Source organism: Pseudorca crassidens, chromosome 3, assembly GCF_039906515.1.
Source record: "Pseudorca crassidens isolate mPseCra1 chromosome 3, mPseCra1.hap1, whole genome shotgun sequence".
In the NCBI taxonomy this organism is placed as follows: domain Eukaryota; kingdom Metazoa; phylum Chordata; class Mammalia; order Artiodactyla; family Delphinidae; genus Pseudorca; species Pseudorca crassidens.
The window spans coordinates 110,217,364-110,234,921 of NC_090298.1; the positions used below are offsets into that span (position 1 = coordinate 110,217,364).

A 17,558-nucleotide genomic window follows, 5' to 3' on the forward strand; every position below is an offset into this window, starting at 1 on the left:
ACACCAACATTCAAATTATACGGGTCCCAGAAGAAGAAGAGAAAAAGAAACGGTCTGAGAAAATACTTGAAGAGATTATAGTGGAAAACTTCCCTAACATGGGAAAGGAAATAGTCACCCAGGTCCAGGAAGCACAGAAAGTCCCATACAGGATAAACCCTAGGAGAAACACACCAAGACACATATTAATCAAACTAATAAAAATTAAATTCAAAGAAAAAATATTAAAAACAGCGAGGAAAAAACAAAAAATAACATAAAAAGGAATCCCCATAAGGTTATCGGCTGATTTTTCAGCAGAAACTCTGTAGGCCAGAAGGGAGTGGCAGGATATACTTAAAGTGATGAAAGAGAAAAACCTACAACCAAGATTACTCTACCCAGCAAGGATCTCATTCAGATTTGATGGAGAAATCAAAAGCTTTTCAGACAAACAAAAGCTAAGAGAATTCAGCACCACCAAACCAACTTTACAACAAATGCTAAAAAAGATTCTCTAAGTGGGAAACACAAGAGAAGAAAAAAACCAACAAAAACAAACCCAAAACGATTAAGAAAATGGTAATAGGAACATATATATCAATAGTAATCTTGAATGTAAATGGATTAAATGCCCCAACCAAAAGACACACACTGGCTGAATGGATACAACAACAAGTCCCATATATACGCTGTCTACAAGAGACCCACTTCAGACCTAGGGACACAAACAGACTGAAAGTGAAGGGATGGAAAAAGATATTCCATGCAAATGGAAATCAAAAGAAAGCTAGAGTAGCAATACTCAGATAAAATAGACTTTAAAATAAAAACTGTTACAAGAGATAAGGAGGGACGCTACATAATGATCAAAGGATCAATCCAAGAAGAAGATATAACAATTATAAATGTTTATGCATCCAACATAGGAGCACCTCAATACAAAAGGCAACTGCTAACAACCATGAAAGGAGAAATCGACAGTAACCCAGTAATAGTGGGGAACTTTAACACCTTACTTACACCAATGGACAGATCATCCAAACAGAAAATAAATAAGGAAACACAAGCTTTAAATGACACAACAGACCAGATAGATTTAAGTGATATTTACAGAACATTCCATCCAAAAAAAACAGAATACACATTTTTCTCTAGTGCACATGGAACATTCTCCAGGACAGATCACATCTTGGGTCACAAATCAAGCCTTGGAAAATTTAAGAAAATTGAAATCGTATCAAGCATCTTTTCTGATCACAACGCTGAGACTGGAAATCAATTACAAGAAAAAAACTGTAAGAAAAACAAATATATGCAGGCTAAACAGTGCACTACTAAATAACCGAGAGATCACTGAAGAAATCAAAGAAGAAATAAAAAAATACATAGAAACAAATGACAACCCAAAACCTACGGGACGCAGCAAAAGCAGTTCTAAGAGGGAAGTTTACAGCAATTCAATCTCATCTCAAGAAACAAGAAAAATCTCAAATAAACAATCTAACCCTACACTTCAATCAACTAGAGAAAGAAGAACAAAGAAAACCCAAAGTCAGTAGAAAGAAAGAAATCATAAAGATCAGAGCAGAAATAAATGAAACAGAAATAAAGAAAACAATAGCAAAGATCAATAAAACTAAAAGATTCTTTGAGAAGATAAACAAAATTGATAAACCCTTAGCCAGACTCGTCAAGAAAAAAAGGGAGAGGATGCAAGTCAATAAAATTAGAAATGAAAAAGGAGAAATCACAACTGACACTGCAGAAATACAAAGGATTATAAGAGACTACTACAAACAACTACATGCCAATAAAATGCACAACCACGAAGAAATGAACAAATTCTTGGAAAGGTACAATTTTCCAAGACTGAACCAGGAAGAATTAGAAAATATAAACAGACATATCACAAGTAATGAAACTGAAACAGTAATTTAAAAGCTTCCAACCAACAAAAGTCCAGGACCAGATGGCTTCACAGGAGAATTCTATCAAACACTGAGAGAAGAGCTAACACCCATCCTTCTCAAACTCTTCCAAAAAATTGCAGAGGGAGAAACACTCCCAAATTCATTCTACAAAGCCACCATCACTCTAATACCAAAATCAGAAAAAGATATCACAAAAACAGAAAATTATAGACCAGTATCACTGATAAACATAGATACAAAAATCCTGAACAAAATACTAGCAAACATAATCCAACAGCACATTAAAAGGATCATACACCATGATCAAGTGGGATTTATCCCAGGGATGCGAGGATTCTTCAATATATGCAAATCAACCAATGTGATACACCACGTTAACAAATTAAGGAATAAAAACCATATGGTCATCTCAATAGATGCAGAAAAAGCTTCTGACGAAATTCAACACCGATTTATGATAAAAACTCTCCAGAAAATGGGCATACAGGGAACCTACCTCAACATAATAAAGGCCATATATGACAAACCCACAGCAAGCATCATACTCAATGGTGAAAAACTGAAAGCATTTCCACTAGGATCAGGAAGAAAACAAGGATGTCCACTCTCGCCACTCTTATCCAACACAGTTTTGGAAGTCCTAGCCACAGCAATCAGAGAAGAAAAAGAAATAAAAGGAATATAAATTGGAAAAGAAGTAAAACTCTCACTATTTGCCGATGACATGATACTATACATAGAAAATCCTAAAGATGCCACCAGAAAACTACTAGAACTAATCAATGAATTTGGTAAGGTTGTAGGATACAAAATTAATGCACAGAAATCTCTGGCATTCCTATACACCAACAGCGAAAAATCAAAAAGAGAAATTAAGGAAACACTCCCATTTATCACTCCAACAAAGAGAATAAAATACCTAGGAATAAACCCACATAAGGAGGTGAAAGACTTGTACTCAGAAAACTATAAAACACTGATGAAGGAAATCAAAGATGACATAAACAGATGCAGGAATATACCATGTTCTTCGATTGGAAGAATCAATATTGTGAAAATGACTATACTACCCAAAGCAATCTACAGATTCAATGAAATCCCTATCAAACTACCAATGTCATTCTTCACAGAATTAGAACAAAAAATCTTACAATTTGTATGGAAACACAAAAGACCCCAAATAGCCAAAGCAATCTTGAGAAAGAAAAACGGAGCTGGAGGAATCAGACTCCCTGACTTCAAACTATATGATAAAGGTACAGTAATCAAGACAGTATGGTACTGGCAGGAAAACAGAAATATAGATCAATGTTACAGGATAGAATGCCCAGACATAAACCCACACATATATGGTCACCTAATTTACGACAAAGGTGGCAAGAACATACAAGGGAGAAAAGACAGCTGCTTCAATAAGTTGTGCTGGGAAAATTGGACAGCTACATGTAAAAGAATGAAATTAGAAAAACTTCTACTGGAGAGGGGGAAGATGGTGGAAGAGTAAGACGCAGAGATCACCTTCCTCCCCACAGATACACCAGAAATACATCTACACGTGGAACAAATACAGAACACCTACTGAACACCGGCAGAAGACCTCAGACCTCCCAAAAGGCAAGAAACTCCCCCACGTACCTGGGTAGGGCAAAAGACAAAAGAATAAACAGAGACAAAAGAATAGGGACGGGACCTGCACCAGTGGGAGGGAGCTGTGAAGGAGGAAAGGTATCCACACACTAGGAAGCCCCTTCACAGGCGGAGACTGCGGGTGGCGGACGGGGGAAGCTTCAGAGACGGGGAAGAGAGCACAGCAACAGGGGTGCAGAGGGCAAAGCAGAGAGATTCCCGCACAGAGGATCGATGCCGACGGGCACTCACCAGCCCGAGAGGCTTGTCTGCTCACCCGCTGGGGTGGGCGGGTTTGGGAGATGAGGTTCGGGCTTCGGTTGAAGTGCAGGGAGAGGACTGGGGTTGGCGGCGTGAACACAGCATGCAGGGGGTTAGTGCATCACGGCTAGCCGGGAGGGAGTCTGGGGAAAAGTCTGGACCTGCCGAAGAGGGAAGAGACTTTTTCTTCCCTCTTTGTTTCCTGGTGCACGAGGAGAGGGGATTAAGAATGCTGCTTAAAGGAGCTTCCAGGGCGCAAGCCGTGGCTAACAGCGCAGACCCCCGAGACGGGCATGAGACGCTACGGCTGCTGCTGCCACCACCAAGAAGCCTGTGTGCGAGCACAGGTCACTATCCACACCTCCCCTCCCGGAAGCCTGTGCAGCCCACCACTGCCATGGTCCCGGGATCCAGGGACAACTTCCCCGGGAGAACGCAAGGCGTGCCTCAGGCTGGTGAAACGTCCCGCCGGCCTCTGCCACCTCAGGCTTGCTCCGCATCCACACCCTTCCCTTCCCACCCCCCCCCACCAGCCTGAGTGAGCCAGAGGCCCCAGTCAGCTGCTCCTTTACCCCGTCCCGTGTGAGCAAAGAACAGACGCCCTCCGGGGACCTACAAGCAGAGGCGGGGCCAAATCCAAAGCTGAGCCACGGTAGCTGTGAGAACAAAGAAAGGGAAATCTCTCCCAGCAGCCTCAGGAGCAGTGGATTAAATCTCCACAATCAACTTGATGTACCCTGCATCTGTGGAACACATGAATACACAATGAATCATCCCAAATTGAGGAGGTGGACTTTGAGAGCAAGATTTATTATGTTTTCCCTCTTTTCCTCCTTTTTGTGAGTGTGTATGTGTATGCTTCTGTATGAGACTTTGTCACAAGCTTTGCTTTCACCATTTGTCCTAGGGTTCTATCCGTCCGTTTTTCTGTTTTTTTTTATTTAAAAAAATTTTTTTAATAATTATTTTTTATTTTAATAACTTTATTTTATTTTATCTTACTTTATTTTATTTTCTTTTAACCTCTTTCTTTCTTTCTTTCTACTTTTTCTCCCTTTTATTCTGAGCCGTGTGGATGAAAGGCTCTTGGTGCTTCAGCCAGGAGTCAGTGCTGTGCCTCTGACTGGGGAGAGCCAAATTCAGGACACTGGTACACAAGAGACCTCCCAGCTCCACATAATATCAAATGGCGAAAATCTCCCAGAGATCTCCATCTCAACACCAGCACCCAGCTTCACTCAACGACCAGCAAGTTACAGTGCTGGACACCCTATGCCAAACAACTAGCAAGACAGGAACACAACACCACCCATTAGCAGAGAGGCTACCTAAGATCATAATAAGCCTACAGACACCCCAAAACACACCACCAGACGTTGACCTGCCCACCAGAAAGAAAAGATCCAGCCTCATCCACCAGAACACAGGCACTAGTCCCCTCCACCAGGAAGCCTACACAACCCACTGAACCAACTTTTGCCACTGGGGACAGACACCAAAAACAACAGGAACTACGAACCTGCAGCCTGCAAAACGGAGACCCCAAACACAGTAAGATAAGCAAAATGAGAAGACAGAAAAACACACAGCAGATGAAGGGGCAAGATAAAAACCCACCAGACCTAACAAATGAAGAGAAAATAGGCAGTCTACCTGAAAAAGAATTCAGAAAAATGATAGTAAAGATGATCCAAAATCTTCGAAAGAGAATAGACAAAATGCAAGAAACATTTAACAAGGACCTAGAAGAACTAAGATGAAACAAGCAACGATGAACAACACAATAAATGAAATTTAAAATACTCTAGATGGGATCAATAGCAGAATAACTGAGGCAGAAGAACGGATAAGTGACCTGGAAGATAAAATAGTGGAAATAACTACTGCAGAGCAGAATAAAGAAAAAAGAATGAAAAGAACTGAGGACAGTCTCAGAGACCTCTGGGACAACATTAAACGCACCAACATTCGAATTATAGGGGTTCCAGAAGAAGAACAGAAAAAGAAAGGGACTGAGAAAATATTTGAAGAGATTATAGTTGAAAACTTCCCTAATATAGGAAAGGAAATAGTCAAGTCCAGGAAGCACAGAGAGTCCCATACAGGATAAATCCAAGGAGAAACACGCCAAGCCACATATTAATCAAACTGTCAAAAAATAAATACAAAGAAAATATATTAAAAGCAGCAAGGGAAAAACAACAAATAATACAAAAGGGAATACCCATAAGGTTAACAGCTGATCTTTCAGCAGAAACTCTGCAAGCCAGAAGGGACTGGCAGGACATATTTAAAGTGATGAAGGAGAAAAACCTACAACCAAGATTACTCTACCCAGCAAGGATCTCATTCAGATTTGATGAAGAAATTAAAACCTTTACAGACAAGCAAAAGCTGAGAGAGTTCAGCACCACCAAACCAGCTTTACAACAAATGTTAAAGGAACTTCTCTAAGCAAGAAACACAAGAGAAGGAAACAACCTACAATAACAAACCCAAAACAATTAAGAAAATGGGAATAGGAACATACATATCGATAATTACCTTAAATGTAAATGGATTAAATGCTCCCACCAAAAGACACAGACTGGCTGAATGGATACAAAAACAAGACCCATATATATGCTGTCTACAAGAGACCCACTTCAGACCTAGAGACACATACAGACTGAAAGTAAGGGGATGGAAAAAGATATTCCATGAAAATGGAAACCAAAAGAAAGCTGGAGTAGCAATTCTCCTATCAGACAAAACAGACGTTTTATTTTATTTTATTTTTGCAGTACGCAGGTCCCTCACTTTGTGGCCTCTCCCGTGGCGGAGCACAAGCTCCGGAGGCGCAGGCCCAAGGGCCATGGCCCATGAGCGCAGCCGCTCCGCGGCATGTGGGATCCTCCCAGACCGGGGCACGAACCCGTGTCCCCTGCATCGGCAGGCGGACTCTCAACCACTGTGCCAGCAGGAAAGTCCCGACTATTCGTGCCCCAGTCCGGGAGGCTCCCACATGCCATGGAGCGGCTGCGCCCATGGGCCATGGCCACTGGGCCTGCGCCTCCGGAGCCTGTGCTCCGCAACGGGAGAGGCCACAACAGTGAGGAGCCCGCATACCGCAAAAAACAAATAAATAAAAAAATAAAGAAATAAAATAAAATAAAGACTATTAGAAGAGACAAAGAAGAACACTACATAATGATCAAGGGATCGATCCAAGAAGAAGATATAACAATTGTAAATATTTATGCACCCAACATAGGAGCACCTCAATACATAAGGAAAATGCTAACAGCCATAAAAGGGGAAATCGACAGTAACACATTCATAGTAGGGGACTTTAACACCCCATTTTCACCAATGGACAGATCATCCAAAATGAAAATAAATAAGGAAACACAAACTTTAAATGATACATTAAACAAGACGGACATAATTGATAATTATAGGACATTCCATCCAAAAACAACAGAATACACATTTTTCTCAAGTGCTCATGGAACATTCTCCAGGATAGATCGTATCTTGGGTCACAAATCAAGCCTTGGTAAATTTAAGAAAATTGAAATGGTAACAAGTATCTTTTCCGACAACAATGCTATGAGACAACAATTACAGGAAAAGATCTGTCAAAAATACAAACACATGGAGGCTAAACAATACACTACTTAATAACGAAGCGATCACTGAAGAAATCAAAGAGAAAATTAAAAAATATCTAGAAACAAATGACAATGCAGACACGACGACCCAAAACCTATGGGATGCAGCAAAAGCAGTTCTAAGAGGGAAATTTATAGCAATACAATCCTACCTTAAGAAACAGGAAACATCTCGAATAAACAACCTAACCTTGCACCTAAAGCAATTAGAGAAAGAAGAACAAAAAAAACCCCAAAGTTAGCAGAAGGCAAGAAATCATAAAGATCATATCAGAAATAAATGAAAAAGAACTGAAGGAAACGATAGCAAAGATCAATAAAACTAAAAGCTGGTTCTTTGAGAAGATAAACAAAATTGATAAACCATTAGCCAGGCTCATCAAGAAAAAAAGGGAGAAGACTCAAATCAATAGAATTAGAAATGAAAAAGGAGAAGCAACAACTGACACTGCAGAAATACAAAAGATCATGAGAGATTACTACAAGCAACTCTATGCCAATAAAATGGACAACCTGGAAGAAATGGACAAATCCTTAGAAATGCACAACCTGCCAAGACTGAATCAGGAAGAAATAGAAAATATGAACAGACCAATCACAAGCACTGAAATTGAAACTGTGATTTAAAATCTTCCAACAGGGCTTCCCTGCTGGCGCAGTGGTTGAGAGTCTGCCTGCTGATGCAGGGGACATGTGTTCGTGCCCCGGTCCAGGAAGATCCCACATATCGCGGAGCAGCTGGGCCCGTGAGACATGGCCGCTGAGCCTGCGCAGCTGGAGCCTGTGCTCCTCAACGGGAGAGGCCACACAGTGAGGCCCACGTACCGTAAAAAAAAAAAAAAAAAAAAAAAAAAATCTTCCAACAAACAAAAGCCCAGGACCAGATGGCTTCACAGGCCAATTCTATCAAACATTTAGAGAAGAGCTAACACCTATCCTTCTCAAACTCTTCCAAAATATAGCAGAGGGAGGAACACTCCCAAACTCTTTCTATGAGGCCACCATCACCCTGATACCAAAACCAGACAAGGATGTCACAAAGAAAGAAAACTACAGGCCTATATCACTGATGAACGTAGATGCAAAAATCCTCAAAAAAATACTAGCAAACAGAATCCAACAGCACATTAAAAGGATCATACACCATGATCAAGTGGGGTTTATTCCAGGAATGCAAGGATTCTTCAATATACGCAAATCAATCAACATGATACACCATATTAACAAATTAACAAAAGGAGAAAAACCATATGATCATCTCAATAGATGCAGAGAAAGCGTTCAACAAAATTCAACACCGATTTATGATAAAAACCCTGCAGAAAGTAGGCATAGAGGGAACTTTCCTCAACATAATAAAGGCCATATATGACAAGCCCACAGCAAACATCATCCTCAATGGTGAAAAACTGAAAGAATTTCCACGAAGATCAGGAACAAGACAAGGTTGCCCACTCTCACCAATCTCATGCAACACAGTTTTGGAAGTTTTAGCCACAGCAATCAGAGAAGAAAAGGAAATAAAAGAAATCCAAACTGGAAAAGAAGAAGTAAAGCTGTCACTGTTTGCAGATGACGTGATACTATACACAGAGAATCCTAAAGATGCTACCAGAAAACTACTAGAGGTAATCAATGAATTTGTAAAGTAGCAGGATACAAAATTAATGCACAGAAATCTCTGGCATTCCTATACACTAATGATGAAAAATCTGAAAGTGAAATCAAGAAAACACTCCCATTTACCATTGCAACAAAAAGAATAAAATATCTAGGAATAAACCTACCTAAGGAGACAAAAGACCTGTATAAGACACTGATGAAAGAAATTAAAGTTGATACAAATAGATGGAGAGATACACCATGTTCTTGGAATGGAAGAATCAACATTGTAAAAATGACTATACTACCCAAAGCAATCTACAGATTCAATGCAATCCCTATCAAACTACCAATGGCATTTTTCACAGAACTAGAACAAAAAATTTCACAATTTGTGTGGAAACACAAAAGACCCCGAATAGACAAAGCAATCTTGAGAATGAAAAACGCAGCTGGAGGAATTAGGCTCCCTGACTTCAGACTATACTACAAAGCTACAGTAATCAAGACAGTATGGTACTGGCACAAAAACAGAATTATAGATCAATGGAACAGGATAGAAAGCCCAGAGATAAACCCATGCACATATGGTCACCTTATCTTTGATAAAGGCAGCAGGAATGTACAGTGGAGAAAGGACAGCGTCTTCAATAAGTGGTGCTGGGAAAACTGGACAGGTACATGTAAAAGTATGAGATTAGAACACTCCCTAACACCATAGACAAAAACAAGCTCAATATGGATTAAAGACCTAAATGTAAGGCCAGAAACTATCAAACTCTTAGAGGAAAAGGTAGGCAGAACACTTTATGATATAAATCACAGCAAGATCCTTTTTGACCCACCTCCTAGAGAAATGGAAATAAAAACAAAAATACACAAATGGGACCTAATGAAACTTAAAAGCTTTTGCACAGCAAAGGAAACCATAAACAAGACCAAAAGACAACCCTCAGAATGGGAGAAAATATTTGCAGATGAAGCAAATGATAAAGGATTAATCTCCAAAATTTACAAGCAGCTCATGCAGCTCAATAACATAAAAACAAACAACCCAATCAATAGACATTTCTCCAAAGAAGATATACAGATTGCCAACAAACACATGAAAGGATGCTCAACATCATTAATCATTAGAGAAATGCAAATCAAAACTACAATGAGATATCATCTCACACTGGTCAGAATGCCCATCATCAAAAAATCTACAAACAATAAATGCTGGAGAGGGTGTGGAGAAAAGGGAAACCTCTTGCACTGTTGGTGGGAATGTAAATTGATGCAGCCACTATGGAGAACAGTATGGAGGTTCCTTAAAAAACTACAAATAGAACTACCATACAACCCAGCAATCCCACTACTGGGCATATACCCTGAGAAAATCATAATTCAAAAAGAGTCATGTAACAAAATGTTCACTGCAGCTCTATTTACAATAGCCAGGACATGGAAGCAACCTAAGTGTCCATCAACAGATGAATAAAGAAGATGTGGCATATATATATACAATGGAATATTACTCAGCCATAAAAAGAAACGAACTTGAGTTATTTGTAGTGAGGTGGATGGACCTAGAGTGTGTCATACAGAGTGAAGTAAGCCAGAAAGAGAAAGACAAATACCGTATGCTAACACATATATATGGAATCTAAGCAAAAAAAAAAAAGTCATGAAGAACCTAGGGGTAAGAAGGGAATAAAGACACAGACCTACTAGAGAATGGACTTGAGGATATGGGGAGGGAGAAGGGTAAGCTGTGACAAAGTGAGAGAGTGGCATGGACACATATACACTACCAAATGTAAAATAGATAGCTAGTGGGAAGCAGTCACATAGCACAGGGAGATCAGCTCAGTGCTTTGTGACCGCCTAGAGGGGTAGGATAGGGAGGGTGGCAGGGAGGGAGACATAAGAGGGAAGAGACATGGGAACATATGTGTATGTATAACTGATTCACTTTGCTATGAAGCAGAAACAAACACACCATTGTAAAGCAATTATACTCCACTATAGATGTAAAAAAAAAATTAAACTTCTAGATTTCTCAATCAAAAAAAGTAAAAAAACTAAAAAATAAAATAATGAAATTAGAACACTACCTAACATCATACTCAAAAATAAACTCCAAATGGATTAAAGACCTAAATGTAAGAACAGACACTATAGAACTTTTAGAGGAAAACATAGGAAAACCACTCTTTGACATAAACCACAGCAAGATCTTTTTGGACCCACTTCCTAGAGTAACAAATAAAAACAAAAATAAACTAATGGAACTTAATTAAACTTAAAAGCTTTTGCACAGCAAAGGAAACCATAAACAAGACAGAAAGACAACCCTCAGAATGGGAGAAAATATTTGCAAATGAAACGACAAATGATTAATCTCCAAAATATACCAACTGCTCATGGAGCTCAATATCAAGAAAACAAACAATCCAGTTAAAAAATGGGCAGAAGACCCAATAGACATTTCAACAAGGAAGACATACAGATGGCCAAGAGGCACATCAAAAGATGCTCAACATCACTAATTATTAGAGAAATGCAAATCAAATCTACAATGAGGTATCACCTCACGCCGGTCAGAATGGCCATTATCAAAAAAGGTAGAAACAATAAATGCTGGAAAGGGTGTGGTGAAAAGGGAACCCTCCTACACTGTTGGTGGGAATGTAAATTGATAAAACCACTATGGAAAACAGTATGGAGGTTCCTCAAAAAACTAAAAATAGAAATACCATATGACCCAGCAATCCCACTACTGGGCATATACCCTGAGAGAATTATAATTCAAGAAGATACATGGACCACAATGTTCAGTGCAGCACTATTTACAATATCCAGGACATGGAATCAACCTAAATGTCCATCGACCAATGAATGGAAAAAGACGATGTGGCACATATATACAATGGAATATTGCTCAGCTATAAAAAGAAACGAAACTGAGTTATTTGTAGTGAGGTGGATGGACCTAGAGTCTGTCATACAGAGTGAAGTAAGTTAGAAAAACAAATACAGTATGCTAATGCATATATATGGAATCTAAAAAAAAAAAAAATGGTAGTGATGAACCTAGTTGCAGGGCAGGAATAAAGAGGTAGACATAGAGAATGGACTTGATGACATGGGGTGGGAGGGTGAAGCTGGGGCGAAGTGAGAGTGGCATCGACGTATATACACTACCGAATGTAAAACAGTTGGCTGGTGCGAAGTAGCAGCACAGCACACGGAGATCAGCTCTGTGCTTGGCAATGACCTACAGGGGTGAGGCAGGGAGGATGGGAGGGAGGCTCAAGAGGCAAGGGGGCTTCCCTAGTGGCGCAGTGGTTGAGAGTCCACCTGCCGATGCAGGGGACACAGGTTCATGCCCCAGTCCGGGAAGATCCCACATGCCGCGGAGCGGCTCGGCCCGTGAGCCATGGCCGCTGAGCCTGCGCGTCCGGAGCCTGTGCTCCGCAATGGGAGAGGTCACAACAGTGAGAGGCCCGCGTACTGGAAAAAAAAAAAAAAAGAGAGAGGGGATCCGGGGACATGTGTATATATATGGCAGATTCCCTTTCTTGTGCAACAGAAGCTAACACGGTATTGTGAAGCAATTATGCTCCAATAAAGATCTACTTTAAAAAAAAAGTAAACTATATAAAGTACTCACCATTGTAGCCTTCAAGAACAGAATCAATAATAGGTCTGGCAGTTAAGTTATAAACATCTAGTTGTTTACTCTCTGGTCCAAAAACAGTATCAAAAGTAAACGTCTTTGGAGGTTCATTGGAAGAATCAGTCTTATGTACAGTGATAGTTCCCCTCATCTCATCCACACTGACAGCCTGCTTGTAGCACATTGATTTCTCTCTGTCATTGAGGGGCCGGCACCTAACCACCACCTTCACATTATCGCAGCTTTCTGGCTTCTCTGATTTATTGATCTGGTGGAGAAAATATTTACAAACAATGAAAAGAACATTTACTTTTACCTTCAACAGATTAAATTTAAATTTTGAAAAAGGCTACTTTGGCATCCTAGTGCCTTGCATACGTTAAGCGCTTCATAAATAGTTGTTAAATGCAATTAAAGATCTTACAGATATATAGAAAAAGCTTATTTTAAAAGATATGAAAATAGTTTCTTTTACAATACAAATGAGGGGAGAGGAAACCTTATTTACATTTACAGTTAATGCTATTCAGGCAGAAAATGAGAGAGTATATTAGAGACTTGTCTTTCTGCACAAAGCCCCTGACTTGCTCTGAGTTTCCTGCCTGTAGGAAAACACGTGTGAATATGGTTAATAACTTTAATCAAGAATCTAGTAATAGGTCCTCTGCTCCCCCTGAGACTTTTAGTTTTATTGATATTTTCTACAATGCATTAGTAAAAAAATTTTTTATCAAATAATATATCCAGGGCTTCCCAGGTGGCACAGTGGTTAAGAATCTGCCTGCCAATGCAGGGGACACGGGTTCGAGCCCTGGTCCGGGAAGATCCTACATGCCAGGGAGCAACTAAGCCCGTGTGCTACAACTGAGCCTGTGCTCTAGAGCCTGAGAGCCACAACTACTAAAGCCCTCGAGCCTAGAGCCTGTGCTCCACAACAAGAGAAGCCACTGCAATGAGAAGCCTGCTCAACCCAACGAAGACCCAATGCAGCCAAAAAGTAAAAATAAATTAATTAAAAAAATAATAATATATCCTCATATAGTCTACTTTTTCTATAGAAGACAAGTGAAAGACAGAAAAGAAAGCCCAATGGCAGAAAAATGTTTTAGCTTGACTCTAACCTTATGAACATTTGTATATGTAAAGTTTCAAATTTTGAAATTTTATGATTAAGAATCTATATTAAAATACAATTATTAAAGTGAAGAAGTTCAACAGTTTGGTTGAACAGATATTAGATTCCTACTGTTTCAGATACTCTTCTAAGCATTAGAGAAACAAACGAGAGCCACTGTCATTGACAAGGAACAGATTATATCAATTCAACACACTTCTTTCCATCTCTACTTTCAGCACCTTATTCTAGGTCACCATTATCTCGCCCCGAATTATAAGAGACTCCTACCTGTACTACTGTATCTAATTAGGTTCCCCTATAGTCTGTTCTCTACTTGGCAGTCAGTTTCAACACAAATCTAATTATGTCACTCTCCTACTTAAAACTCTTCAATGGTTTCCCACAGATCCTGGGATGAAGATAGAAATCCTTCAGGGGGTGTGTAAGATCTGGTTTTATTTCACAAGCTTGGCTTTCTTAGCCACAGCCACACTGGCTTTCTTTTAGGCCTTTTCTTGTCACCATGATCCCTCTCACCACACTCCTTCCCAGGTGCTGTTCCTTATGCCTAGAACATCCCCCACCCTCCTCTTCACTTACCCTGCAGACCTCAGCTCAATAGCCCCTTCACCTGGGAAGACTTCCCTGATTAGGTCAAATCCTTGTATAGGCCCTGATAGCACCCTTCAATCTCCTTCTCCATCGGTTACAATTTTACTTTTTTTTTTTTTTTTTGGCTCCTTATTTGATTAATGTCTGTGTCTCTATTTAACCCATAAGTTCCAAACTGGTAGTCAGTCAAGGGGCTGAATTCAGCCCACAGATGTCTTTTGCTTGGCTTATATTATTTAAAAATCTTTTGAATTAGTTGCTAAAAATTAAAACTTGAGCAATTTCACAAAAATAACAATTTCTAGATTCTCTTGGAAAAAACAGATGATCTGACATCTGTAGGTCAGCATTCCTACATGGCAACACTTAATTCATCAGAATCTATTTTTATCTATTGTATGCCACCCATCCACTTCATTCATTAATGTTAAGTGTCTTTGTCCCTGTATGTATGTATGGTTTTCACCTCCGCCCTAGAAGGCAAGGGTCTCTCTTCTCAAGTTCAAGAACCTGGCTGGTTTTGCTCAATATTGTATCTCCAGTGCCTAGCATGGGGTTGGTGCCCAATAACTGTTGAATGAATTGATAAATAGAAAGCAACAAGTAACAAATATTAAGCACTTAATGCTAAAAGTCAAGCACTGTCCTTCAAGTCTCCTGCGCATTCTTATCTCATCCTGATAACCCCAGAAGGAAAAGTTTAATTACACAGGAACGAAGGGCCCAGAAAGATTAAATAATTATCCAAGGCTTTGCAACCAGTAAATAACCAGCCACTGCTCAAGTGTTCTTCATCACCCTATAATGGACTTACTACGCCTCCTTATTAGGTGCACGATAACAATCTGTGATAACCTACAAGACAAACATACCACCAGCCACCACTCACCCCCCTCACGTAAATAGCCGGCCGCAGCTCAAGTGTTCTCCATGACCCTATATTGGACTTACGACGGCCCCTTATTAAATGCAAGTTAACAGTCTGTGAAACCCTACAAGACAAACATACCGCCACCCACCACTCACTCCCCTCACACACAAAGACACCTACGGGTTACATTCTGCACTGTAAGCTAGAGCGCTACGAGAGGAATGACAGCTCGAGTCAGCAGCCTGCGGTAGAGGCAGACTGCCCATGCTTTGCTGCCTTCCAGAGCTTGGCTCCTCGGCGTAGAGACCCCACGGGGTGCGAGGCATCAAAACCCGACCCTCCGCGGTTGCTCCTAGAGGCCCTACCCAGCGGACAGGGCTGGGAGCGAGAGCGCATCCTCTGGCACAGTGCCTTTATGTCAAGCAGCCCAGGCCTTGCGGGATGCAGCAGCAATGAAGACCGTAAGGCCTGCCGCGGGCCCCTCCCAGGGTCGGCTGGACCCCCCCAGTCCAGGGCCCACCCGCCTGGCTCCCCAACCGCTTCGCCCGCCCCGCACTGCCCTGCCCCGCCCCACCCCGGCCTCCCGCCTGCTCTGCGCCTCCATGGTAACGGCCGCGCCACCCGGCCAGGCCGCAGGGATGAGGAGAAACCCCCGCGGCTGAGTGACCCTACTCACCGGCATCGTTGCTTCCTCCCGTGCTCGGCGGACGTCCCCACCCGGGGTGCAGTCCAATGACGCCGGGTTCGCAGGAGAGGCGGGTCAGAGATTATCGAAACACCGCCTGGGCGCTCCCGAGACTGCGGCTCCTCTGGCGAGAGCGCGCTGTGCGCAGGCGCACTCCGAGCTCGCCCCGCCCCATCCCCTTGCCCGAGGCGTCTTCGGTCTCTTGCATTGCGCCTGCGCCGAGACTTTCGGAGTCCGTCTCCTAGGACGCCAGACTGAGGCTGCGCGTGCGCAATGCCGCCATTCCACTTTGTTGGAAATCTGGCCTGATTCTGGGCTGGAAGATCTGCCTACCACCGCGGCGGGGGGAGGAGGAGGCAATCCTAGACGGCAACGCCCATCTTCTAGCACTTGCAATACTCCGAATATTAAAAACAACGATAGCAATTGTACATTGTGTCCCCTTTGAAGAGCCAAAAACTTTACATACATTATTGCGCTTGATTGCCGACTTGTTTATCACCTGTCTCACCATTAGGTGAGGTCTTGAGGGACTTTGTCGGTATTCTCACAATTACCTCCAGAGCCTAGAATACGACCTGGCACAGAGTAAGTTTTCAATAAATATTCGTGAAAGAAAGAATGATCTATCCTCTTTCTTGTCCGAACCTGTCTCTGAACACCACTCTGCTTGGATGTGTAATAGACATTTCAAGTTTATCGTGTCCAAATTGAAACGTTGATTCCCGCTTTCCGTCCCCTGGTAGTACCCACATCACCCCTGTCAAACATAAAATAAGTAATTTAAAAGGCTAATCGCAATAAATGTAAGCTGAATTCTGACAATTTATCAGGTCAAAACCACAGTCTTTTTCTCTCATACTCAATACCCAATCTTTCTATAGAACTAGTTGTCTCTATCTTCAGAATAGAACCAGAATCCGACCACTTCTACCACCACCATCTCTCACCTGTGTTACTAAACAGCTCAGAACTGGTTTCCTTGCAGTTCATCCTTGCCATCCTAGTCTACTTTCAACACAGAAGCCAGAGGGCTGGTGTTAAAACATGAATCAAATACTGTCTTTTCTCCGTTCAAAACCTGCCAATGATTTCTCATCTCACAGAATAAAAGTCACAGGCCCTCTCCCAGTTTCCTGCAATGTTCTCTCTTACTCATTATTGCAAGCTATCCCCCTTGCACCAGCTCCACCTGGCCTCCTGGATTCATCTGACATTGCAGGCACGGTTTCCTGATAGAATACAAGGGCTTTTATGCTTGCAGTAGGAGCTAATAAAGATACTTAGTGTCAGCATACTGTTTTAAGTGCTTTAATTCCTTTTTAAATTATTAATTCAATTTACATTATAACCTTTTGAAATAGGTACTATTAGTCATTTTAATAGAAAACAGGAGTAACTATTTCACAGATTTAAAAAACTGAAGCATAGAGCCATTAAGTAACTTGTCCAAGGTCATAGCTACCGGCAATGACAAAGCCCAGATCCAAATCCAGGCCCTGGAAAGCTCCCCCTGTAGATATCTGCTTGACTCCCTCACCTCCTTCAGAATAT

General features: G+C 41.3%; 1 protein-coding gene across 4 annotated transcripts in view; it reads right to left on the reverse strand.

Annotated features, from left to right (window-relative positions):
- The window catches only part of KIF3A (kinesin family member 3A), an 89,354-nt gene extending 73,197 nt beyond the window's left edge, over positions 1-16,157 (reverse strand). For 2 of the 4 annotated variants that reach the window (XM_067731714.1, XM_067731715.1), the window contains exons 1-2: positions 15,996-16,157; positions 12,714-12,987 (exon numbers count right to left, since the gene is read on the reverse strand). In XM_067731714.1, the coding sequence (XP_067587815.1) occupies positions 12,714-12,987; positions 15,996-16,001 (280 nt within the window). In that variant the 5' untranslated portion in view covers positions 16,002-16,157. The remainder of the gene's footprint in view (positions 1-12,713; positions 12,988-15,995) is intronic. The other 2 variants (XM_067731713.1, XM_067731712.1) reach the window with 1 other exon arrangement.
- Between the last annotated feature and the right edge of the window lie 1,401 nt (positions 16,158-17,558).